Source organism: Miniopterus natalensis, chromosome 14 (genome assembly GCF_054644295.1).
Source record: "Miniopterus natalensis isolate mMinNat1 chromosome 14, mMinNat1.hap1, whole genome shotgun sequence".
Lineage (NCBI taxonomy): Eukaryota > Metazoa > Chordata > Mammalia > Chiroptera > Miniopteridae > Miniopterus > Miniopterus natalensis.
Window position 1 is genome coordinate 17,427,105 of NC_142094.1, and position 25,826 is coordinate 17,452,930.

The window sequence follows — 25,826 nt, forward strand, 5'->3', positions numbered from 1 at the left end:
TGTCTTTGGAAGGATGCATTTTGCAAGCACAAGAATGGCCTTCAGTGACAACCACATCCTCTGCATCTTTCTTCTCCCCTGAGATGTCACTCAGGGGGCACTTTTCATTTATAATTTATCACATTTTCCACTTAGGCTTTCCTGTCCTTTCCTCCCCAGGCACGACCCCTTGTTAATTCCCGGCAACGATCAGATTGACAACATGGACTCCAACGTGAAGAAGTATGACTCTACGGGGATGTTTCACTGGTGCGCGCCCAAGGAGATAGAGAAAGTCATCCTGGTGAGTGACAGGCAGCGAGTCCATGCCGTCCACTTCTGTCCCAAGCTGCGTCTGCTAGGAATGTGGTTTTCCTAACTGGACAGTGGGCTAATACAGCCCCTGGTCCTAATTACTTTTAATAATTAAAATTTAGGACACATATTGGAGCAGCTAGAACTCTCATCAGAACATGAACCAAGAGTAGAATTTCCTGTGTCTGAATATTTATTGGCTCATTACGATAGGACCGCATGCTGTGTGAAAGGCATCATGGGAGGACACAGGCACCGTAACTTGCGTGGATGTGGCTCTGGCGCCAGAGGCTGCCTGCGCTTTTTAGTAGCTGCAGGCCTTGGACAAGTCACTTGACCTCCTTGCACTTCAGTTCTCTTAGCTGTAAGGAAATGAGATGAGAATGCCCCTAACCCATAAGGTTGTAGTGAAAATGAAAACCCAGCATAGGACTCTATTAATCAAGTTACCTATTATCGTCATCGTTACTATTAAATGTCATGAAGAAATCTGCCTACTGCCTGTGTTGTTACGTGATGATACCAGCCTCTTGTATTCATCTAGAACAGATAATAGCTTTGCATGCTTGTGATCCTTCTTAACACAAAATGTAGACGGGGAAATGATGATGACAGGGATGGACCGCAGGGCATCTCGGGGAGGCAGGGGCTCCGAGCCCCAGCTCTTGGTTGGCTCATCTCTGCAGCAGCCACGGGCTTCCTCTAGTTTGTCCCAGGAATGTCAGCAGAGATAACAATTCATTCTACTCTTTAGGCTTGCCCTATTAACAGCTTTAGGTTGTAATGCCTACATCAGCTTCCCCACAGTTTATTGTCTTGCCAATCCATGGAAAATGGATTAATAATCAGAAAGGTCCGATGGAAGGGTTCTTTCTCCCTGTGCCTCTAATCCCCAGGTCGCTGTGGCCTTCTCTCTAATGTCAGCCAGGAAAATCCCCTTGTTTCTGATGTCATGGCCACCTTCCTGAGAAAGAACTGTCCCAGTTCCTCTACATGGCTTTGTGCTCCAACCCACCAGAATTTCTTCTGTATTTTATCAGAATGTGTGTGTTTTCTCCATTTAATTGTAATCAAGTGTTACAAGCCAATACAGCACTGTGCCGGAGGCTGTCCTGGAGACGTGAAAGTTGTAGATGAAAGCACAGAAAGTCAGAATTCTCAGGAAACAGCCATTGTCCAACTCATCAGGAGAACCAGAGGTTCAGACCACAAAGGTGCCTATGTGTTTACATGCTGATACAGTGTTCACTGCATTTACCCGGGTAACCTAAACACAGCCAGGTGTTACCCACCTGGTAGGTCAAAGGCTGAGTGCCATACTTGGGACCCAAGGTTTTAATAAATGACAGACATCCAGCCAGAGCTCCCTACTGGCATGAAAGAGTTTAGGGAGGTGAGTTATTGCTTTTCTCATCTGAAAAATAACATCATTAACAGGCCTTATGTGTAGGCATTGCTCCTGTTGCTGGGGTACAGCCTCTGACAACTGCTCTCATAGAGCTTGTCTTCTAGTAAAGGATAAGAGAAGAGCCCCAGGTGGACAAATGAATACATAACATATCAGATACGGAAGAAAATAAAGCAGGGTCATGGGCTAGAACAGGACTGGGAGATGCTGTTTAGACAGTGTGGTCAAGGGGCCCTCTCTAAAGTCACATTGGAGCAGAGATGAGATGCTCAAAAGATGCTTCGTGGTGTGCATACCCTAACTGCTTTGTGTAGGACAGAAATTATGAGAGGTTAGAAATTATGAGATGGACTCAGTCTTGAGGAAATAATGATATAATTAAAGAGAAGACATAAAATATAACCATGAAACAGTATATTTAAAGCTACATGTTAAGAGGCACAAAGTGCTGTTCAAACCTAGGGAACAGGCTGGCATGCATTTAAGTCTTATTGGATACAAACAGGTTGTGCTTCAAAGGGTTGGAGGCCATTAAGGCCCAGCCTGGGTGAGGCCTTGCAGCATGTGTGAGAGACATAGGATGCACTCGTGAGTGGTTTCTCTAGTGGACCTTCAACCTGGCAGAATCAGATTCTCCAGGGCTGAGGTCCAGGAATTGAGATCTTGACAAGGTTCTCCAGGGAATGAGGATGTGACTGATCTCAGGATTGGCTTGTTGGCCCCATATCTAAGCTTCTGGGGCCAGCATCTGCGCCTCGGCCACTCTGCTAGCTGGTGCCATCCCCACTTCCTTATTCTAGATGTCCTGCCCCTCCTCTGGACCCAGTTCAGATTCTTCAGGCTTGTTGAAGAGAGCTAGCTCCCAGGTGATCTGGCCAACTCAAAATAATTAAGAGCCCATCCCAGATTAGTTGACCCCTTGTAGGTGGTACCCAGGCACACACATTTCATGCAGCTGAGATAACTAACTCCAGGTCTACTCCATGAAGTGGTGATGTGGGCTGTGGCTCCCCAGTGGGTTCCCCTTGGTCCAAGTTTATAAAACATTTCTCACAGCCCATGTCTTAGGTGTTCCTGTGCTATTGCAGAGGGAAACCAATAATGGCCACAGCCCCTGTTTTATTCTAAATATCAGGACTGAAAGCTAGCTTCTTCCTCTCCTTGGGGGTTACTGTAATAACCCTGACATTGTCATGAATTGCAATATTGGCATTTAAACAATCAATACACAGGTCAATTCTAGGGATTAAATGGAGCAGAGCTTGCTATGTGCAGTGGACATTAATATGCCACCCCCAAAGCATTGTAAGCCACATGGGGCTATCCAGGCATTCAGTGGGTGGACAGGGAGGAAGGAAGGTAGGAGGGGAGGCATTGGACCAGAAGGAAAGGCAGACAAAGGCCCAGAGCCGGCCTTCCTGTGTTGTTCTCTTTACCAATACAGTGAGTGGATCAGCCGGCAGTGGCTGACATTTCTGTTTCCTGGGAAGCTGGTGTCCTCCTATGATGGGGGCCATTTGATTCCTTTATTTGTCTCCTTTGTTGATAGGGGCCCAGGGTGGGGGAAGACACAGGCTGTTATTGCTCTTGCTGATCTAGCTCTAGATCTCTTTAATGATTTTTTGGAAATCTTCCTCTGGTGACTTACACAGGTGAGCCACTCTAGGCACTCTCCTGGGGACCCGAAGGCCACAGTGGACAGGGGTCAGCTGTAAAGGGTCATGCAATAAACAATTCAGGTTTTGTTGACCATACAGTCTCTGTCACAGGTAATCAACTCTGCCTTTATAATGTGAAAGCAACCATAGGCAATGTCTAAATGAATGAGATTGGCTGTGTTTCAATAACATTTTATTGAAATCTAACATTCATATGATTTTCACATATTGTGAAATATTCTTCAATTGATTTTTTCCAACCATTTTAAAATGTAGAAATCAGTCTTAGCTCACCAGTCACGCCATACAGAAGTTGGTGGTGGACGAGATTAGACCTGTGGGCCGTCGTTCGACAGGGCCTGACTTAGGATATGCTCTGCCTACTGATGCCACGGCGTACTTACCATATTACAGATGAGTCTAGAACTCAATGCTCGCATTTCTTGAGCTGAGACCAACATTGGATCTGACCGTTTTATCTTCATCTTAGCAAGAAAGGTAGAAAACGCAGCTCATTTTATCAGTTTAATAGAAACTAAGTCTTCCCTGTTCCCTCTGATTTTCCCCTCGAAAATCATTATGAAAGATTTCCTGCTCAGAGGCATGACTGACATACCTTTTAAAAATCTTTTACCAGAACAGGTAGTGATATGTGTGCATATATATTTCAATATATTTATTACACGGGTATAACAGATACACACAGACTCAGATTATAAACATAAATGGCATATGTATAAGGTTGTTGAAATAAAAATAACAGCATAGAGCACATAGCATGCACTGTTTACTGGATCCTTGACACTCACGGGTTTAGTCCACACCACCGCCGGGGGGAGGGTCCTCTCTCCCCTGCTCACGCGCCTCTCCCTGTCGCAGACGCGAAGTGAAGCCGCCATGACCGTCCTGAGCGGCCACGTCGTGGTCTGCATCTTCGGCGACGTCAGCTCGGCCCTGATTGGCCTCCGGAACCTGGTGATGCCACTCCGTGCCAGCAACTTTCACTACCACGAGCTCAAGCACATCGTGTTCGTGGGCTCCATCGAGTACCTCAAGCGGGAATGGGAGACGCTGCATAACTTCCCCAAAGTGTCCATATTGCCTGTAAGTCCAAGGTCACATTATTGACGGGTTTTTTTCTTCCTTTCATTCATAAAAGAAAATCCCAGATGGATGTAACAGTTGTAGCTTTGATCACGCCTCTGCTCCTTTCTCCGGCGATGGGCCTGAGGACTCAGCCCTTCCTCTGTGCTCCGTCTGGGAATCTCCAGGCCCCGGGGACCTTATTAAAGGGAATTTGCAGCCCAGTTCAGTCGCTCATCAGACAGAAGTTTAGCTGGTATCAAATACGTTAACCATGTCCGTGTCTAAACACTCTTGCCTACCCAGTGCCATTCGATGTGATGATGCTTAGAGCAGAATTTACTTATGGAACTATTTGCCTCATCTTATCCATGACATTAGGAATGCCTGGGGAAATCTCGATTGTACTACATTCTGTTTTTAACTGAATATATTTAACAGAGCTCTCTATTTATCTGTGCGGTATGAAGGCCAATCCCTTCTGCCGGCTCTGCCTCTTCCCCTCATCATTAAGCAGCACCGCACTGTTTTCCTGGGTCTGTGTGCACACCCACACGTGTGCCTGTGATGTTCTTCACGACGAAACACTGCCACCCAAATCTAAAAGGACAGTTGGGTACTCTACAACCTAGTGTGAGGACATGGGATACGTGATCTGGGAGTCCTGGAACTAACTGCTTCCTGAGTATTGATCAATAACTTAGCCATAAATGTTCAGAAACTTATATTGTACATTTCAACATTTGATATAGTTCTTTATGTCACAGATCCATGGAAATAGCATGTGTCCTCTACACGAACATAGTTAATGTATTTGATACCAGCTAAACTTCATATCTGATGAGCGACTGAACGGGGCTGCATTTTTCTTGAAAGTTCACATCCTTGGAACTGAGGAACATGAATTTGATGCTACATTTCTAGAGGGCCGGGTTTCCTTTCCAATTATGGGCTTGAATTCCTTATTTCTGTTATCAGCTTCCAGAGCCTTGAAAATGGAAAAAGGTAGTAAAGTAATATAATTCAATAAACAACACATAAGTATCTACCCACAGTATTATGCACTAGTAGCCACCGTGTATCCTTACATGCATTCAGCACAGTCGGTGCTCAGTAAATATTTAAAGACATGAGAAAAATATAGACAGATTTCTTTTGGATGCTGGACCAAAAACTCACTGACTTTATAACCACGTGTAACTAAAAAGAGGCACCTGCAGAAAAACAAACAGTCATGCACACTGAAGAGTGTAAATACATGTACACCTGGCTAATTTCAGACACCATCGATTGCATTCTCTTTTTCCATGATTGTCTTCCTCCGTGTGATCTCACACACAGGCCCCTGGGGTACATGGACCGGGGTCTGGAGTACCTTGTAAGGAGCATATTATTTTGCTGGGTTACATGAGCCTTTGTGTATGTGTCATGTTGGGTGTGCAGGACGTTTGTTGTGCACGCGCGTGTGTTTCCTTGTGCCTGTCCTTGTACACATCCACTCCCCTACCTGCACTGATATGAATGAGCTTCTATATTTGCAGGTCCTTTTTAAACACTCCACAATCTAGTGTCCTCAAACACAGCATATTTGTACAAAATGGGCCTCTCCGTCTTCACATATTTCATTGTTTACACAGCGCCTCCCAGGTAGGGCCAGCCCGAGAAGCTCAGGGTGTTTCTATGTACGTCATTTGTATTTCTTGAGTTTTGAAATCACATGTGTACAACGGTGCAGGGATTGTCTTATGTCACAATTACTGCTGGATTCCCCACAAGGTGAAAATTAAAAGAAAATGTGTAGGCGATTGAGGCTTATGCCCTGGGGCAGTGACTCAGGAAGTTGGTTGAACTTCTCTTGTACCAAGAGATCCCAGGCAGAGAGGGGATCCTCCTCCTGCTCAAAAAGTAATGCTCCAGAGCCTGGAACGAGTAGCTCTCGGGCCCGACGCACTAAGCCTCTCCCTCCTTCATTCCACGTTGTGGCAGCATTTGGGGGCTGAGAAGAGAATTGTTAACTGCCACTGAGTCAGAAAAGAGGGTTGATGCCTCTACCTCCATAGCCAAGTCCAATCTTCTCAAAGCCCTTTTCCAGGAAGGAGAACCAGGGAAAGGCACCCAGAGAACTAAGGCAGTGGGCGAATCCTGTCCCTGTACAGGCAGTGAGGTGAAGGCCACTCGGGCCTCCATGCGGGCAAAGCAGAAGCTGGACCCTGGCTGAAGGACCAAGGGGGCTGGGGCTGGGGCTGGGTGTGAATTCCAGACGGGTGTCCCTGGGTGCCCAGCACGGGATGGCCTGATGAGTCTGCTGTGAGCCCCCCTGAGGGCACGGAGCACGTGGGGTTCACGCCCCTCACCTCCAGCACTAACCATCCGGCTCACCCGTGGGTGCCTCCCTGGCCTCTCTGTCATCGCCTCCTTGATCTATCCCCCCCACACACTATTTTGTTGCTTTAGGATTTTTTAAAAAATTGTTTACTGGCTTATTTATTTTTAATTACACCAGTAATATGCAGACACATTCTTAATACAAAATATTCAAACAACAGAGAAGCATGTAAAGTCGAAAACAAACTTTTCCCTTCACCCCCAATGGTATTTCCCTCCCCAGAGATAATTACTGTTATTAGTTTAGCATGAATTTGTCTAGAACTTTCTCTCGGAGTGTACATACATTTATAAATACATTCAGAAATATGTAGTCTCCTTTCGCTGGTTCCTTTCTACATAAATGAAATCGTACTTTTCAGATTGTGTAGAACTTGTCTATTTCTTTTCCACGTATTCCTCTGTTGGAGATGCTTCCATGGCGATGCCCGCGTGGGGAGCTGTTTCAGTCCCTTTACCTGCTGCGCAGGCCCCGTGGTATATGTGTCCCATGCGTGTTTAACGGTTCCTGTGTTGTTGGACAATTAGGCGATTTCCTTATTTTCTTTCTGCCGAAAATATGCAATCAAATTATACGACCTGAAGCTTCACTCCTTTCCACCTCCCCTTCGGAGGACGCGTTAGCTCCTGCACCCGGTCTCCGCGCCACCGCGTCGCACCTGCTCACGGGCCATTCCCCTTGGCCGCACTGGAAATTCTCCTTGGAGCTGCCGTCGCTGGCTTGCGACAGAAGGGACCCGCTATTAAATAAACAAGCATTTGAAAGCTAGCTCTCGTTACGTCCTGAAAGCCAGAGGTTGCCACAGGACAGTTCCTTAAATCAAGACAATTTGCAGCAGGAGGGAGAGGCAGGGCCCCGGCATTATCCCTCCCCCGTTTGCTAGTAACAGCTTGATTGAGTATGGAGAGCAAGCCCGAAATGCTGCCATCAGCACCGGCTACCCTTTAGATTAGCACACAGCTCCTAGTCCCCAGAATGCAGTTAGGCCAGCTTAATGTCACGGCGTAAAACAGATACTTGTTAAATAATCTCCCAAAGCTCCAGCGCGATCTTTAATTTGTTTTTATTTTGTTCCTCTTGCCCTGTCGTGCCTCGGTCTCACTTTTTGCTTCTGTTTTTTTTTTCTCTCCTCTCTGCCAAAGGGTACGCCATTAAGTCGGGCTGATTTAAGGGCCGTCAACATCAACCTCTGTGACATGTGCGTCATCCTGTCAGCCAATCAGAATAATATTGATGACACTTCGCTGCAGGACAAGGAGTGCATCTTGGCGTCACTCAACATCAAATCTATGCAGTTTGATGACAGCATCGGGGTCTTGCAGGCTAACTCCCAAGGTAAGGACAGCCTGTAATGCCCCTCTCCTGCGCCTGCAGGGGACAGGGGCTGGCAAGAGGGATATCCTTCACTCAGTAATTCACAGAGGCTCCACCAGCCTGCCAGGCAGTGGGACCTGCGGTCATGGTGATGGTGCTCAGAGGGGCGTGCACGGCCTCTCCTTGCCATCCCAGGACTCAGGCTGGAAGACCCGTGCTCAGAACAGGCTGCCTTCCCAGAAAACGAACCCCCTCAGCCTTCCCAAGCAGTGGCTTTGTGACCAGGGTCACCAGCTAAATGTCAGAGCACTGAAAAGATGCTGTCTGAGCAATTCCCAGTGTTCCTCCCCAGAATATGTCTTTGCCGTTGACCTGTACTAAGCTTTGCTATTGTTACAGCTGCACGGGGGTGTTAAACTTGACGTTATTATATGCCAACCAAGGGATGGTGACCCCTGGAGAGTGGGGACTGTATGGCAGGCACTGAAAGCCATTCAGTGAGAGGTGGTGCTCCTTAGCCCATGCGGTCTCTACAGGAGGCGCATCAGCGCCAAATGACTGCATTTGCCACCTCCGCTCTGCCCCAGTCTTTCCTGTCATTTTCTCCAGGATCCTGGGCAAATAGCTACAAGCAAAGATGTCATCTTGGAGTCTCAGAAAGGAGCATGGCAAAACTCATAACAAACAACCTCACTAACCAGGGTCTCAGCAGGATAGGATGTGAAGCATTTTCCCCCAAAAAACACCCCTGTGTAGGCTTGCCTGAACTGTGGAATATTGTCACATGTGGTCTACCAGATGGGTGGCATTGGGTGCCTGATGGGGCCTGACTCCCATCATTCCAGGAGCATAGGTGGAGGGAACACAGCCCATGAGAACCGTAGCTGCTGGGACACAAACACCATCTCATGGACGTGATAAAGCTCGGCGCCACGCAACCTAGACTTGTGCGATACGTTATCTCTTGTTAACTCCGCATCACCACCACCTCCTTCTGACGTCTGCTTGACGTTGCTGCAAGGCCAGGAGTAGTAGTTCCCAGAATCCTTTTCTTCGCATGGTTCTGGGTTGGAGTCTACCAGTGAGAGAGGGGCCCTGGGAGAGACCTGGGAACCGGGAGAGAAAAGGAGGCAGCTGCAGCCAGAGCCTGAGCAGATGTGAGGTTCAAGGCAGATCTCCGGGGAGCCTTCTGAGAACCACAGCTTTGGTGCCAGGGTCCGAGACTGGGGCACGGGCTTCTCTGGGGCCTAGATTCATGGCATCTGGTGGAGCTCAGGAGAGCCTTCCACTTGGTGTTGGAAGTAACATGGTAGATGGTGGCCTATTCCACTGGCTCCTGTAGCCTTTCCAATGCTGGTGTCCATCTCTTCATACTTGGAATAGAGAGGATTCTAACATAACCCTGATGAATCTAGCCCGAAGCCAGTTTGGGCCTCTCCACTCGGTCATTCTCTTGCCTCTCCTGCAAATCTAAATCTTGCCACCCACTTACTCAGCTGTGCCCGAGGGGCAGAGCAACATGTCAGGCTCTGAGGGACAGCCCTAACCCACCAGCTGCATACTGGGGAGGCAGGGAGTGGAGGTGACAAAGGCTATGAGGAGACAGTAAGCTGGCCTTCTAGGAGGCGGAAAAGGCAAGCTAGAATTTAGTACCTTCTTTTAAGTACTTGTGCTTCAATGTGGGGCCTCCCACCCAGCATGGGCACCACCAGGGACCTTGATAGAAATGCAGAACCTACTGGGTTGGATGCTAAATTCTAACAGGGTCCCAGGTGACTCGTGTGCACGGCTTTAAGGAACAATAAATGTTCACTCAAACAGAACTAGGTCCAGTGAACACGCTGACCACCCTGACCAGATGCTCCTCTTCTCCTGTCATGACCAGCACAGGGAATGGGGAGAAGTGGAAGCAGAGGTGCTCCCTGCAGGTGGAGGGGGGACTGAGCAGGAGGGGCAGGAAAGCACTCCCTGTCTCCTGCATGCCTATTTCCTCCCAAATCCAATAATTGAGATTTTCTAGGTCCATGGATCAAAATATTAATGTACAATTTGGTTTTACAGCTGACCCTTAAACAGCAGAGGTTAGGACTGCACAGGTCCACTATACACAATTTTTTTTTCAATAATATTTCCTTTTCTCTACCTTACTTTATTGTAGGAATACAGTACATAATACATATAATATGAATAATATATTTTATTGACAGTTTATGTTATTAGTAGTTAAGTTTTGGGGTTGTCAAAAGTTATGTGTGGCCCTGGCTGGGTGGCTCCGTTGCTTGGGTGTCGTCCCATGCACCAAAAGGTGGCAGGTTCGATTCCCGGTCAGGGTGCGTGCAGGAGGCAGCAATCAGTGCTTCTGTTTTACATGGATTTTTTTTTCTCTATCTCCCTTCCTCTCTCTAAAATCAATTAAAGATGTTTTGTGTGGTTTTTCAACTGCATGGGATGTGAGCACCATAACCCCTGCATTGTTCAAGTTTCAGCTTATATGCATCTGACATAGGTGTTCCTTCCAGCTCTCATAAACCTTATCCCAGCTTCTTAGATCCCCTGTGATGGCCAAACAGGTAAAAATGCTTCCTTTCCCCTTCTCAGATACCCACCCAAAACTCAAAAGCCTTTTTTACTGTTTTGAGCACAGAAATAAGCAAGAAAAATAGGTTTTGATGGGAGATAAGAAAGGAGAAGGGAGTTCATTTTTCCTGCAAAAAAAGAGAGAAAGGAACTCCTTTTGTACAAGGACACGCACATGTGCACACGCACACACAGGGCAGGCAGAGGATGTGTTCCACGGAGATTTGCACAGGGGCCTGGTCAGCAGGAGAATGGAGCCTGTGCCCCCCAGACACCGGCAAGCAGTCTGCTCTGCTCTCGCTGAGAGGCCGTGGGGGCTGAGGCCCACCGAGCCCATATTTCCCTCCTTTACTTGCTGCGTCTGCTCTTCTCTTGTCCTTGGTTTCTCACACACTCCCTGGTGACCCTCTGACCTTCCCAAAGGCGGTGGTTTGGCAGTGGCATCCACACTGGAAGCCACTTCCTCCCCCGAGGGCAGTGTCTGCAAGTTCACCCTCTCCTCGGGTCCTCCCCAGCCTGTGGGGCCAGGGGGACGAGCTGAGTTTCCCTGACAGTGCCCCTCCTTGAGACCCTTTTGACCAACTGCAGCGCTCACTGGACTCAGATACATTTCTTTCCATTCCCCTGGGCATCTGGCAGCTCCGAGAGGACTGGAATCACAGAGTACAGATGGATTGATTCCATGTTACTCTTTTCCTCCTGGGAAACTGCATTACCACCTCTGCAGAAGGCAGCGGGACAGAAATGTGGACTCGGGACAGATGTGTGCGCTCTTGGACCAGCTTATCCAGGCATCCTTATGGAAAGTTCCTTATGGAAAATGTTTCTATCATGTTAGAATGTAACATGAAAAATGAGTCTTAACATTTGAAGCAAGTCCTCATTGGGATTTGTGTTCAGACACTTGGCACTGCCTGCTACCTGGTCTCTTAGACAAACAAAGCTTATTTTCCCTTTTGGTGTCACTATCCTGGCCCACACGGTGTCAGAACTGACCAGCCCAGGGATTCTGGACCAGACACTTTCCAAAACGATCTGTGATATGATGGCTGGTTGTCAAAAGCAATTACAGAGAGAGGTGGCGTGCCCCATGCTGGTGGTCTATCCGATGTGACAGTTGGGTCTATGAGATGCAGTTTTAATATACAGCAGGCAGAACTGCAGTGACAATTATCTAAAGCAGGTGAAACCGCTTCTTGCTGGTCAGCAAACATCAGCTCAGAACCACTTTACGGCTCTTTACCAGCAACTAAGTGCCTTTATTTACAGAGCGCCTGTCACTTTCCTTTGGCTGGAGAGCTGGTGTATTATTTAGCACACATTTATCTGGGGAAAACATTTCAATTTAAATCAGCTGGTACAACGGTGGCTCTTGCCAGACTGTCTCCCTGTGGTTCTAAAAGATAGGAACCGAGTCTGATCTTGGGAGGGAGGGTGAGAAGAGGCGGGAGGGTCCATTCTCAAGAGCCGCTGGAGTCAGTACCTGAGAAGAGGGAGCATGTGATTGAATTTCCCTTTATGCTTTCAAAGTAGCATCTTACAGTTTCTTCCTGCTTAACCTTAATCCTTAAGGGAGAGAAAGAAGATTAAATGAGTGTCCACTATGTGTCAGGCACTATAAATGCTTGGGACACAAGAGGACATGGATTCAGCCACTCACTGTCCTTGAGGGGCTCAGGTGAGTGGAGGAGGCCCCCCCATAAACAGGTATTGCACAGTGAGACATGGACCAGGCTAGAAATACAGGAGCACAGAGGGCTTCTCAGTTTATACATTCCAAGGGGTTGAGAAGGCTTCCAAGAGGAGCTGACATTTGTGAGCGAGTTGAATACATGCGGCTAGTGTGATTGAGGCACTAAACTTTCCTTCTATTTAATTTTAATAAATTTAAATTTAAATGGTGGCATGAGGCTAGTGGCTACCCTGTTGGACATTACAGGTCTAAACCACAGGCTTGTTGCTTTGCCCCAGTATCTGGATTAAATCTGTCTTTTAAAAAGATAACAAACAAAAATATGAGCATGGTTTAGAGGTGGAAAGAGATGGTGGCATGAGCTTTATATGAAGATCGCTGCTGTCAACTACGAGGGGTGGGATCAGGGCGGACAGTATACATTTAGCGATGTCAGTAGTGCCCAAGATAGCAGCTGAGATGAAATTGAAACAGAAAAGAGAGCCATTGAAAACAAATAGATGGGAAGGAGCTGGGGATGAGCAAGGATGAGATGGTGGGAGTAAGTTTGCTTCAAGGTTGGCTACAGGGTGGATATAAAAGCAGTTAAGCAAGCAGAGGACCCAGGAGGAGGAACAGGATTGGAGCAGAAGGTAAAGAATTGGGTCCTGGTCCATTTGAGTTTGAAATATCTGTAGACTGTCCAACAAGAAATAAGAACATGAAAGTATAGGGATAAAGTCAGGTTTGAAGCCATAGACTTAGAAGTCAGTGGTGATAGACAGTGAAGAGGCCTTGAGAGCGGACACTTCCCAGGGAGAGAAGGTGGACCAGCCGATTGAGAGCGATACACGTGGAACCTTGGGAAACGTCAACACTGAAGGGACAAGCGGGGAGAGAATCCAGTGAAAGGGGCTGAGGGTAGAGACGCAGAGGAGTGTAAGTGCCGGGTATGAAAGGAAAAAGAGAAGAGAGTTGAATAAATTTCAGATCAGCAGTCTAGGGTGTATCCCAATTATTTCTTTGTATGGGAGTAGACTGTGGGCCCTGTAAGAGGCGAGGACGCCCCCTCTTCGTGTTCACCTTCACGTCCCTAGTGCCTCCAGCACAGGATTGGACACAGTTAGCCTGCGATAAGAATTTGTTGAGCTGAGCTGGTTGAAAGGAAATGGTGTTTAGCACTGCCAGATACTGCAGAAGCCGAGCAGATGAGGCCCGGCCTGAAAGAGCAGAGGTACCTGTGCCCGGCAGGAAGGTGATGACCTTAAGCAAGAGCAGCTGAGCGGCCTGTTGCCAGCAGAAGGCGGCATTCGGGGGCCTGAAGTGTTAATCAGATGAGATGAGCCTTGGAGACTGTATATTGCTTTTTGTACTGATAGGGAGAGAAATAGGATGTTTCAGATCTTGTCAAAGATTTTTTTGTTTTTAGAATGGGGAAAAATATATCATATTTGTTGGCTGAGGTGAGTTAACTCTCAAAGAGGGGAAGTTTGAAGCTGTAGGAGAGTTGTTAAAAGGTAGTGCAAGGGACTAAGAGATGCAGGAGAAGAGGGTGTGGCCCCCCGAGTGACAGGGCTGGATGGGAAAGATGAACTAGCGGGAGCTCAGCCTGATGGCTTCTGCTTTCCTCATGAAGCAAGCACCTTGGTTTGATCAGAGAGAGGAGCATGTCGTGGCCTCAGAGAACGAGACACTCATGCGGAGCTGGAGCAGAGCCTGGTGATGCTACACTGGAAACAGTTCCTCCCCACGAGAACTCCACGCCCAGTGCAGGGCCCGTCTGAACACCACAGGCACCACCCGCACCATCACCACCACCAACAACCAGAATAACACTGATGCTTCATCCAACATTTGCTGCTGTTACGTGGTAGACGCTTCGGCAGCTGAGACAATATGCATTTCTTAGATCAGTAATTTTCACACTTGGCTGCACGTTACAATCACCTGAGAAACTTAAAAGATATTGGTGCCTGGGCTGCACCTTAGCAGTTGCCATTTAACTGGTCTGGGTACGGCCTGGGCATCGGGAGTCGTCCAAGCTCCCTGGGGCCCCTGGCCGCTGCCCTAGGTGCTCCTCAGAGGGCATATACTAGGTAAGGAGGTTGCCATTTTCATTTCAAAGAGGAAGAACTTTGGAGAGGTTAGGTATGATTTCCACCTGGGTCTCCTGGCAATCCTAACTTTTAAACCACTTTGCTTCTTTAAAACAATTCTGTTGGCTCAACGTATTGGTCAGCCTTCTTCCTTTCATATTTTTGGATAACCTCTAGCTTTCCCAAGACTGAAAAACCTTAAGTTGAGAAAAAAAGAGGTGAGGGAATGTATTAGAAATGCCAGGCTCTGTGTTTTGCCTGTCTGCCTTTGTCAGTCTCGTCCTATGTCTCAAGGTGGTGAGTAAAGGATGCTAGCTGCCCAGTGCACAGCTTTCTTCCTGGCCACAGCGTTTGAGAAGTGGCGGCGCTGAGGTCCAATACCCCGCTGCTATTAAACAGCAACACTGCTCACCCCAAAGCCACTGTGTGCTCCCCTCAGTGCCCGGGTCTCTTTGAGAAGATAGAGTGTGTATTTCAGCGCCGGTGCTAAATTTGAAGGGTGGTGTGTTCAGGTTCCTCTGTGGTCCTTTTCCTGTTATAAGCTCTGCATTCATCTGATTCATGCTACCTGCCCTGAAGGGGCCCATCCGATCCCACAAATACTTATTAGGCACCTGCTGTGTTCCCAGACTGTGCATGGCAGGCATTGCTGGGGAGACAGGGGTCCTAAGGGACATCCCTGATCCTTGTGGCCTCCTATGCAAACATCTCTCTGCTTTGGATGCTGGCTTCCTAGTGTGAGAATTACAATCCGTGGAGGCTAACACTGGGGACAGGAAGGGGAAGAGTGGGTTTGAGAGACACTGAAGAAATGCACAGGATTTCAGCAGGTGGAAACAAATGGATCTGGCTGCAATCAGAGAGAGGAATAGCAGTTGGGGGCAGAGGTACACGGGGACTGTTTGAAGGACAGCAACGAATATAATGTGGCTGGAATCCAGTGTGTGTATAAGACAGCAGGGACACATGAGGCTGAAATGTGGGTTGGGCATTGGGGATTTTTTTCTCTTTTTGAGTTGGGAAGCTGTAAATAATTTTTTATGAATTTCTGAGTTAGGAAGCTGTAAATAATTCAGTAGGCACTGGGGAGCTATGGAAGGTTTCAAAGCAAGAGAGTGATGGGATTGGACTTGAGCTTTAGGGAGATTGATCTGGCAGCCCTGTGAAGCATTGTTTGGGATTGGAAAGAAGAAGATGCAGGGGCACTGGGTGAGCACTGTGGTTAATCAGGAGAGTGGGAACCTTGAGCTGGAGAATGAACAGGAGGTTCTAGCATGAGACGTGGTAAATTCAAAACAGACTGTGAACGTGAGCTGCCTTCCCAGCGATGTGGGGCAGTGACGCCCATCACAGGAAGTGGCCTGAGCAGTGGAGGGACTGGCAGCGGGAGAAAGTAGGGTCGGCAGTGTTGGGTTTTAGCCATGGTTCATTTCTGTGTGGAGTTGATGGGAAATACAGGTGGGCATGAAAAGCAGATAGGTGCAAATGAAGTCGTGATTCCAGGAGAGGGCAGAGCTAGAGACCTGCCCCATTGCTCATGCTGTAGATGCCGAGGAGAGCCTCAGGGGAGTGAATGAGAAAGGAGCGTGGAAGGACAGAAGTCTGCGGAGTGTCTTGGAAAAGGGCGGAGGGAACCATTGGTAGAAGCTGGGACCCACAGCTGAGACATAAGTCCCAACCCAGGACATATGTCTACTATGTGGTTTTCCTTGCCTCCCATAAATTTATTTTTCTACAATATATGCCTCATTATAGCCCTCAAGTTAAAAATACGTATTGTGGCTTACACACACACACACACACACACACACACACACACACACACACACACACACACACACACACCCCCAACAGGCACACGAGCATGTGTGATGTCTACATGTAAACAGATGCTCTCCTTTGTCTGCATTTTAACAAAGGTTAAGAGCCTCAAGCAGGGAATGACATTTTGCTTGGAAGTATGACCGTGGTACTTAGAGCGACAGCAATAATTGGGGGACTCCCTAAAGTCTGAGGTCACTTTTACTGCTCCAGAGGGAAATGTGACTTCTATTTTATCGTTGGGGAAGACCACATGGATTAGAATCCCTAGATTATTGAATGACAGAAATCAGGATTCAACACATCCTTCCTAAATTGGAACTTTGGGGTGAAACCCACAGGATAGAATGGAATGAGGACTACTGAGCATGAAGTTTCAAATAATCGCTAAAGACAAGCTGCACAAACCTCGCTGATGGGGGTATAATTTATTTTGAGCAGTGATTGTTTCATTCTGGTAGGTCTGAGAGGGGTGTGTCAAGAGCTATGAAGGTTTGAGGGGAGGAACTGACAAACACAAGAATGTTGCCAAGGGGATGCCGGAATGGGGAAGGGCTTGGACCGATGTCACTTGCCAAGCAGTTAAGAGAACAGGGCTAGTGGGCTGAAAGGGCCATTTTATCTTCTCCACTGGACAAAATCAGGACCGATGGCTAATGATTAAGGAGAACCAGATATTAGTCCCACATAAGGAAGACATTTCCAGAACAGAATGGACTGCCTGCAAATCACCACGTGTCCATCTGCCAAAAGAAAGTTACTAACCTGCTCTTTGTGATGGGAGGGAAATTGGAGGAGATGAGTTCTGCGGTCCTTTGTAACGGAGGGCCTCTGGTATTTTTTATTTTTATGACATAAGGATCTGTGTTTTGGATGATCTGCATCCTTACTCCATTGGGAGAGCTATGGTGTTTGCTGGGATTGGGGTCATAATGAGTCTTTTAGTGGGCGCTTTCACATCCTTCTGGAATGATGCTGCTTTTGTGTCTGAGGTGGGGAGTGGCCTGCACTGGAGTGAGCAGCTGCACATCTGGCTTTGCCATTAATTTGACAGACCACCCCTGTCTTCAACTCCCAGGTCACCCTTCAGCACCTGCCCTTCCCAGTTCTGTCCCTTCTCCTCCCCGCCCCCCACGCCTCACTTCCTGCAGGCCCGGTCTCTTGCCAACATACCTATACACACATCCCCACACACATTCTCCCTCCCTGAAACCCGAGGAGCGTTTTTTCCAGCGGCTCCCATGTAACATTTCATTACCACCATCCTCTCTCTCAATTCTGAAGCGGTGCGGGGGGAGAGGCCGTTCCTCTTTATACCCGCCAAGCGAACAAAGCTCGGTGCTAAAATATTTTTCTTCACTTGTAACCGAAACTGCTGTTGGCTCCAGTCCCGAAAACCAGAAAGACAATTACACTTAACTGTTTAGAGATTTATAAATACCGCACTGGAGTAGCCTCTAGGTAGTAACTTTAGATACCCAGCCCAATCATTTTCTTTTATTGGTTTGTGATTTAGATCTTATTTTGAGTCCTCTATAATAAGAGTAGTACATTTCATTAGAAGGGCTTACTAAACAATAAAGAAAGTCTGGCTTAGGGCTCCGAGCAGGTCTCAGGGACCGAAAGGGGCCTGCCCTGTCTCATTTCTTCTGTGGACATCACAAGACGAATCTGAGCGCAGCGCTGAAGATGTATTCCTGCAAAGCAGCCACTGTCCCTGTTTTCTAAATGACTTCGACTTTTCCATGCACAGCGCATCTCAGCACATGAGAGATCTCCTTAAGACAGCCATTTGCTATTCTGGTAATAGGTTCCCAGCAAGGGGAACAACAAAAAACAACAGCAACATAAGCTCTAGGGAGAGATGAGAGGCCTGGACCACTTTCCAAGCCTGTGGAGGTTTGGAGGCCCTCCATGAGTGAAGGTCTTCCTTAGGGAGTGGATGTGGGAAGTAAGAGTAAAAACGGACCAAACAACCATTTCTTTCCAACTGCATGCAGAGCAGGGTCCCTTCCCCACTCAGGCTGTGCCCAGCTTGGGACAACTACGGCGAAAGGAAATCTTAGCTTCAGAGACAGAAAACAGATGTGGCATGGTGTTGGAGTTGGGCTGAACTCTTAGCATCAGGCTCTCATGAGCTGCCTTATTCCTGAAAACCTGTGTGCCTAGTTAGTGCTCCTTTCAAAATATTATAATTCCTTTGGTTTTTCAGGTGAGTCGTGCACCAGACACGTTCATGTGCAGTATCTCATTTAATCTTCCTGATAACCTGCTGAGACAGAGATTCTTTATCTCCATTTTACAGATGAGGAAACTGAGGCTCAGGAAAATTTGGCAACTTGCCCAAAGTCTCATAGCTAGTCCAGAGGACATGGAGTTGAGCCCCAAACTGGTTCCAAAGCCTGTGCTTTTCTCACCACATCCGTCCACTTTCTAAAAGAGAGCAAGTGTTACTGTGCTGAGAACAGGTCTGAATCTCTACATTCTCTTAAAGGTCATGGCAGGATGCCTGGGGACAGACATCCAGGCACATGGAGGCACTCAAGTCGTTCCATTTCCACTCCCACACTGCTCCTTGCACCCAAGGGCTGGAACTTGTTTTGCATGTTCTTCCCCATTTTGTGGGTTCCTGGCCCTCCCCATTTCAACTATCAGAGACCCTGTGGTTCCCTGGACCCCAGTCTTCCTGCCACAGCACGTAGACGAACGAGAGCAGAGTTGGAAGGGATGTGGAGAGTTCTGCTTAGCCTGCCTCTGTGAACAGTGTAACTGTTTGAGCTTATAGTCCCTTTTAATGCAGATTTGATTTTGGAGCTGTCAGAAAGACGGTGGAAAGTTTAAAACTCAGATGTTCCTTTTTCTGTTTGGAAACTTACAAAATATTCCCAGGTCTTATTTCTGTATCCCTCTCTCCACGCGCAAGTTTCCATGGAAGGTGGTCGATAGGGATGAACAGACCACTGCAGCCCCCTCCCACCCCCCCCAGCCTAGGATTGCACTCAGAAAATTGGCCAGAAGAATTGTCCTGTGGGAGGAGAGTGCAGTTGTAAAGAAGTCTTGTAGTCCATGGACACTTGAAGGCCCCTCATGAGATTCCAGGCAAGGATGGATTGATCACCAGTTCTTTTCCTGAGCTTCAGTTTGGTGTACACCCTCTGCCTGAGATTAGTGTCCCTGTTCTTTCCATGGTCTATGCCATCCTGATGCTGATGGGATGCATAGAAAGAGGTGACCTAGAGGTGTAAAATGAGTAGCATGGTCCACCTGAGTGCACATGTTTGACAATAGGGGTCAGGAACCTTCCGGAGTACAGTGTAACATGCCTGATGTGAATTGTTTGTAATTTTTTGAGGCATGAATTTAATTCACATGCCGTGAGGATAGTATGCATGCGTCAAGCTAGCAACTGAGCCCAGTCAACTACCCCATGCATTTTTGTCATTACCCATTCTTTTGTAGGCAAAAACTCATGTGAACTCCTAAAACCCTTATTTCTTTTCTTAAAAATGGCCATGCAACTTAGCCAACTGATTTATAAATGATGTCAGTTCCAGATTTATAGAATATTGAAGGATATGAATGATCCTATGTACTTCAGTGGAATGTTCTGGAAGGAGTTATTCTCAAAGTTCTGGATCAGTATAGCAGTCATTGAGCATCCTGTGATGTATCTCCAGTAAAGATTTTCTACCAGATGTTGTATCACATGGGTGTCACCACACAATGTGTTATGAGAAGGCAGAGGTTGCTTTGGGCTGGGGATGGTTTTCGGTGGAGAGCTAGAGTAAGTGGAGATGAATTTGAAAATAGCAGTGATTATCATAAGTAAAGGGGCAGATGGAAAGGGCCAAAGCTGGTGAGAGAAGGGAAGACCAAGTGTATTCATGGAGGGGTACTTGCTTATGCATCTACTAATGAAATAACTGAGGGGGCTTAAGACTCTCAGGGTGTCAAAGGAAATGATTACCGATGAAACCACTGCTAACTGAGTAGGCCCTCAAAACAACTGCCTGTTCTATATCTCACTGACCTCCCCCTTTCACCAACAGTCAGAAATATATTTAAATACTTAGCATAGCACCTCACACCTAGTCAACGCTTAGTAGAGGTTTGTGGAGTGAGCAAATAAATGATTTAATCATGATTTCTGTTGTTTGCAGCCTTCTCTGTCTCAGTTTGCCTTCCAGTGAGATAAAGCAGCTGGATATCTTTATTAAACACCACCTCCTTTCCTTCCAGGCTTCATTCAGTCTCCACGCACTTGACAGCCGGGCACTGGGCAAGTGTTACAAAGATCGAAGACATTGAACTTGTCAGTAGGAGCTGTGGTCGGATTTGTCCAAGTGTTCTCCAGTGTAACTCATCTCATTCCTTTAGATTGCTCCTGATCCTTGACCTTTTACTGGCCTCATTGCAGGTCCTATTGCATAGTATCAGCCAGGGCTTAAGGATGCTGTAGGATTAAGACTTACAATAATTCAGTAAAGGGCAGCAAACATTTCTGTTTCTGCTCCAAGAAGCTTTGAATGGCTCCTGGGAGCTCCCTTGGCCACATGGAGATAGACACGCTTCTCAGCAGCAGGCTGGCCAACGGCGCTCCTGCACCTGGGCAGGAGGAGCTCAGCGATAGCTGTGTGGTTCTAGTTATTACCGTGAATCACAGCAGAGCTGTTAGAGTGACACAGTTGTGAAGGGTCGAGGAACCGGGGTTTAAATCCTACTTTTGTCAAGTCATGTGTTATTTGACTTTGGATAAACACTCCATCATTTTATTTCTCCATCTGTAAAGTGGGGCTTGTTATAGTGGCCCCACCTAGATAACCTGAGGGATTGTGTGAGAATCCAGAGGTGATGGCCATGGATGGGTTGATAAAACATCAAGGGCTGAAGAATCAGCACTTTCCAGTTAGGTTTAATCCTGGTACATGTGGACTCTGGAACTGGCAGCCTGGGTTTGAGCACCAGCAATGCCACCTACTAGGCCTGGGATGGCTATTTAACCTCTTTGTCTCTCAGCTTCCTCACTGAGAATACTAATTGCACCTGGCTCATTAAATTACTGTGAGAAACACATGAGATACAAGGCTTTCCTTAATGCATACTGTACCCTTACATGAGTCAGAAAAAAGCCACTCCTTTCTCGTGACACTTTTCTTCCACCTGTTGATAAATTCTCATAATATACAGATTATGTTTGAACAATACACTCCGTCTGCCATTCTCTAGGAAAAAAGATTATAATAAATATGCAAATATTTATTATGTCCATGATATGGGAAGTGCCTACTTTGATGAGTTATTGTCCACTGCCCAACTTTCATAACCAGACATGGCATTCCTAAATGAATGGATGTAAAGCAGGTAGTACCTAGGATGTACTTAGATATCAAGCAACATTAACTATTTTTGTTATTTTTGTTCTTGGATAATTTTACCATTTTCTTTTATTTAGTCCCCCAAAATAACAAACAGCAAGGTGGGGTTATCCATTTGTACCTAGCAGCCAGAATTATGGTTGATTCTGCTTGTCAATAGGTATGCATAGAAAGTAGATAATGGTGGAAACCAAGACTCCCTTGGGAGGTGAGCAGCCCAATAAGGTAAACTGATAGAAGCCTGCAGAGGAGTTGAGGAAGACCTGGGGCAGACTGACAGTGACCACTGGGATTTTTCTCCGTAGACAGGCTGGTGTCACACCGCACAGTGGCCCTGCTCTGTGAAGCAGGGAGGCCAGGCCACAGACACCACCCAGACATATGACCTTGTCACATCCACTCTGTGACAGTTGATTATGGCAGGAACCTTGACTTTTTGGAGAAACGACACCAATCCAGAGTCTCTACACTGCTACAGTGGAGTAGGGTTCCTGTTCCTGCTGGTCCAGCCAGATGACAGATAGCACCTGGCTTCCCTCTGTTGCCTCTTTTTCCCTCAAAAAAAGTAATTTTGGTCCTCAGCTAAGAGACTTATCAGTTCTTAATTGGGAATTATTAGTCCTTAATTGGGGAGGGGTCTTGGAACCCTTTAAATGTCTAATAAAACAGTGGGTCTTCTCTCTGGCCTTCCTCCATCTCCTTTAGAGTTTTGCAGAAATACACCCATCCAGTGGTTTTTCCACCTTAGCTGCGCATTCTAATCAGCTGAGGAACTTTTGAACCTCTCCCTGCCCAGGCCACATCCCAGAGCAATGAAATCAGACCCTGGAAACAGGACGCAGGCATCAGAGAGTCCAACCTGCAGCCCAAAGTGAGCAACAGCACAGGCCTCGCTTCATCTTAACCCAAGATAACCACCTGTGATCCTCCTGTGGAGGCTGCTGGTTCTAAGCTTAGCTCCCCGTAGAACTGGCAGCCTCCTAAGGGTGGATGCTGGGAAGTTGGGAAGGCAGAGAATGGGTGCTATGAAAATGCAGGGTATCTGAGAAATAAATTTTGACTCATGAACTTCCAGGCGGGTCCCAGTCCTACACCATCCTCACGGGGAAGGAGCAGGGGAAATGGATCAGGGGAGTGTGCACGGGAGGGGTCTGGGCCGGTGGTGAAGGTAGTTCTCTGAATGCTAATGGGCAGAGGAAATGGAACGTTTTTGAAAATCAATCAGACCCTGGGTCTAAGGACAAGCAAGGATGGTAAATAATGAGCATGTCAGGGTTGGCGTTTCACACTTAATCTATAAACCTGCTTTTAATAGGCCCCCGGTGATTATAAATTCATGGTGGCTTTCTATTTCTTGGGATTATGCACGGCTGTTCACACATTTCTAAAGGAAGTCCAGGTGTGTCTCTTTCTTATTTATTTATTTGCATTAAGGATACTGAGGAATTTTTAAAGGAGACCCTCCTTTTTATGAGCATTAATTATACACCATGCAACCAAGCAATGGCCTCCATGTTATGAAATATTAAATCAAAATGCTTCCCACTCCCAGATGTCCCAGAGATAAATACAGTAGTATTTTGAAGCCCCTTTCGGAGCTGTTTTGCCTGCAAATTTATTGTTTTGTCTCCATTTTCAGAAAGCTCTGTTTTCTGTGAAGTATAGCACTCTGGGTAGTTTTTAAGGCGCAAAGTCCTCTGGAGTTGCCTGTGTCGGCAACAACTCTTATGTAGATGGCACACGAGGGATGGCGCGTTGATCGGCTCCTTTAAGATGACAGATGGGCGGGGAGCATTATTGTCTCTGATTGCACGCCTTACATCATCTGTATGTAGGAATAAGAGGGCCATTCTTTATCTTTAGCCATTTTATAAATATTTAAGTCCTTATAGTTGCCTAAAGATATTAAAGCATATTTTACAGTAGTCGGAATATAAATATTATATATAGCATGAGATACCAAAGTAGTTTAATGAATTCATAATTTTCTGTTCACATTTATTGGAATGTGTTTTATGTTCCAAAAGTTCCATTTAAAGGATAAGACCCCATTCTGCTTTCTGACAACACACCAAGTGTCGGCGGGCGTTGCAGGCGAGGTCTCGGGTCCAGGGCCTGAGAGGCAGGGAAGCAGGAAGCCAGGGCCCCGGGAGACATTTCCTCAATCTCTGCGTTTAAAAATGTATATAAATAACTTCTGAATAAACAGTTCTGGTGCTTATTTAAATCATAAAGCGTTCCAAAGAGAAAACTTTTTATAGCCCCTTTCCTCTGTTTCAAGGAGATTGATTCACGAAAACCTAAGTAAGAGCACTGAAGATGTGGCTTGTAATTTTCCTGCCCCCGCCCCCACCCCCCTTCTGGGAAAGGACACAGGCCCTGCTCCCAGTATACAGCCCGAATCGGGGTGTTGATTTGGGCAGTGACGCCCCGATGCCTTCTGTACTTTTCTCCCTGAGACAAAGAGTTCCAACTTCTTGCATTTTCCTCAGTGCAAGGGAGCGACAGGGAGACTAGTCCTGCATCTCGTTTCAGTGTTCCAGAGAAATAGAAAGACTCCCCTCTTTAATATTTCACCAAGTTTCTCCAGCTCCCAGCGGGAGTCCATGCTGGGTAATGTTTGCTAATTACCAACAACAAAACTAGACATACAAGGCTGGTAAATTACCTGACCCTTTCCATTTTAATGAGGCAACAAGGATTGCGCGAAGTGATGTTGTTTCACTGGTTAATGGTGTCAGCAATGTTGTAATTGTGGGTTGAGACACATTAGCTGAACAACCACATGTAGGAAGGGCTTTCTCTCCACAAGCCCTTTGGAGACTAGAACCGTATAATCATTAAGCCTTCGTCATTTGCATGCTGCTAATCACTTACTTTATTATCCTGCATATCCATTGTCTTTCTTTAATTGCTCTTTAAATTAAAATTAAAAATAGTCCTATAGCCTACAATGGCTGGGATAGCATCTTGATTATGAAGATAACTTCAGGAAAATGGAACAACTGGTAACATGCTGCCAGGATTATGGGAGAGTCCCACTGTTATGAACGCGCCTACAGGCCCCAGGGGCCTCATTGTGGCCGTTTCTCTTCCTTTAGTCCATACTGTTTGTTTAATAAATGGTTATTTATGGCCTTTTCGGCCATTATAGCAACTTTGGAGAAAGTACATCCTTCTCATTGGTTTGGGCACTGAAATCTCATTCTCCGGGCAGAGGCATAAAATTCAATCGAAAGGCAGAGTCTGCCTTAGAGCCTCTGAAGAGACCCTCTCGATTCTTCTGTACCAGCTTACTTTCAAAATTTAGGGTCATGAGAGAGACATACATTTCAGAGCTAAAATAGACCTTGGAGTCATCGCCATTTTACAGATGAAGAAACTGAGGCCCAGAGCAGTCGCCAGGACTATGATCACAGAGCAGATGAACCCGGACTGCCTGTCAGTGAGTGGAGTGGATGCAGGCTCCTGGAGGGAGGAGCACATGTGAGGGGCTACCCTGAGAGTGTATAGGACGTCATGCCTTGAGTTGTGATACGCAAGCTGCACGGTTGTCACGGTGCAGGGCATTCGTGTACGTCGCTTGCATACATGTATCGGTGTGTTCGTTGATGCAGACTGTGTGCCAGGTACTGTAGGAGAGGGCTTGTATCTTCCATTTCTTTAAAAAACAACCCCACGGGTGACTGTGCTGTCATTCCTGAATACTGAGTGGTTAAACCAGAGTTATCATGGTTCCAGTGCTACATATGATGCCCCAGAATTGGGATGATACATATTCCAGATCCAGAAGGGATTGGAGCATTGCCTTGTCTGCCTCAGTTATACAGATGAGGAAAGTTTGGATTAGACATTGATTCTCCCTGAGTTCTCGCAGGGAGTTAGGGCTAAAACCCACATCTTCTGATCTTCTGTTTATTTATCTGTCAGCATTACCAGTCTATCGTCATCATCATCATGGTCATCACTGTCATCACCGTCATTGTTGTCATCATTGTGAATAAGTTAGTGCTTTTAAGGTGCTTACTCCATTCCAGGGAGTGCCGTAAGCAGTTTACCCGTATTGATACGCTCATTCAATCTTGATGACCTGTTGCTCTCCCATTTTACAGACGAGGAGATTGAGGCACAGAATTAAGTAA

At 46.8% G+C, this 25,826-nt stretch overlaps 1 protein-coding gene across 5 annotated transcripts in view; it reads left to right on the forward strand.

Annotated features, from left to right (window-relative positions):
• Positions 1 to 25,826, forward strand: part of KCNMA1 (potassium calcium-activated channel subfamily M alpha 1) — a 661,836-nt gene that overhangs the window by 592,327 nt on the left and 43,683 nt on the right. For all 5 annotated transcript variants that reach the window (XM_087824300.1, XM_087824299.1, XM_087824298.1 and 2 more), the window contains 3 exons: positions 160 to 283; positions 4,240 to 4,464; positions 7,972 to 8,164. In XM_087824300.1, coding sequence (XP_087680426.1) covers positions 160 to 283; positions 4,240 to 4,464; positions 7,972 to 8,164 — 542 coding nt within the window. The remainder of the gene's footprint in view (positions 1 to 159; positions 284 to 4,239; positions 4,465 to 7,971; positions 8,165 to 25,826) is intronic.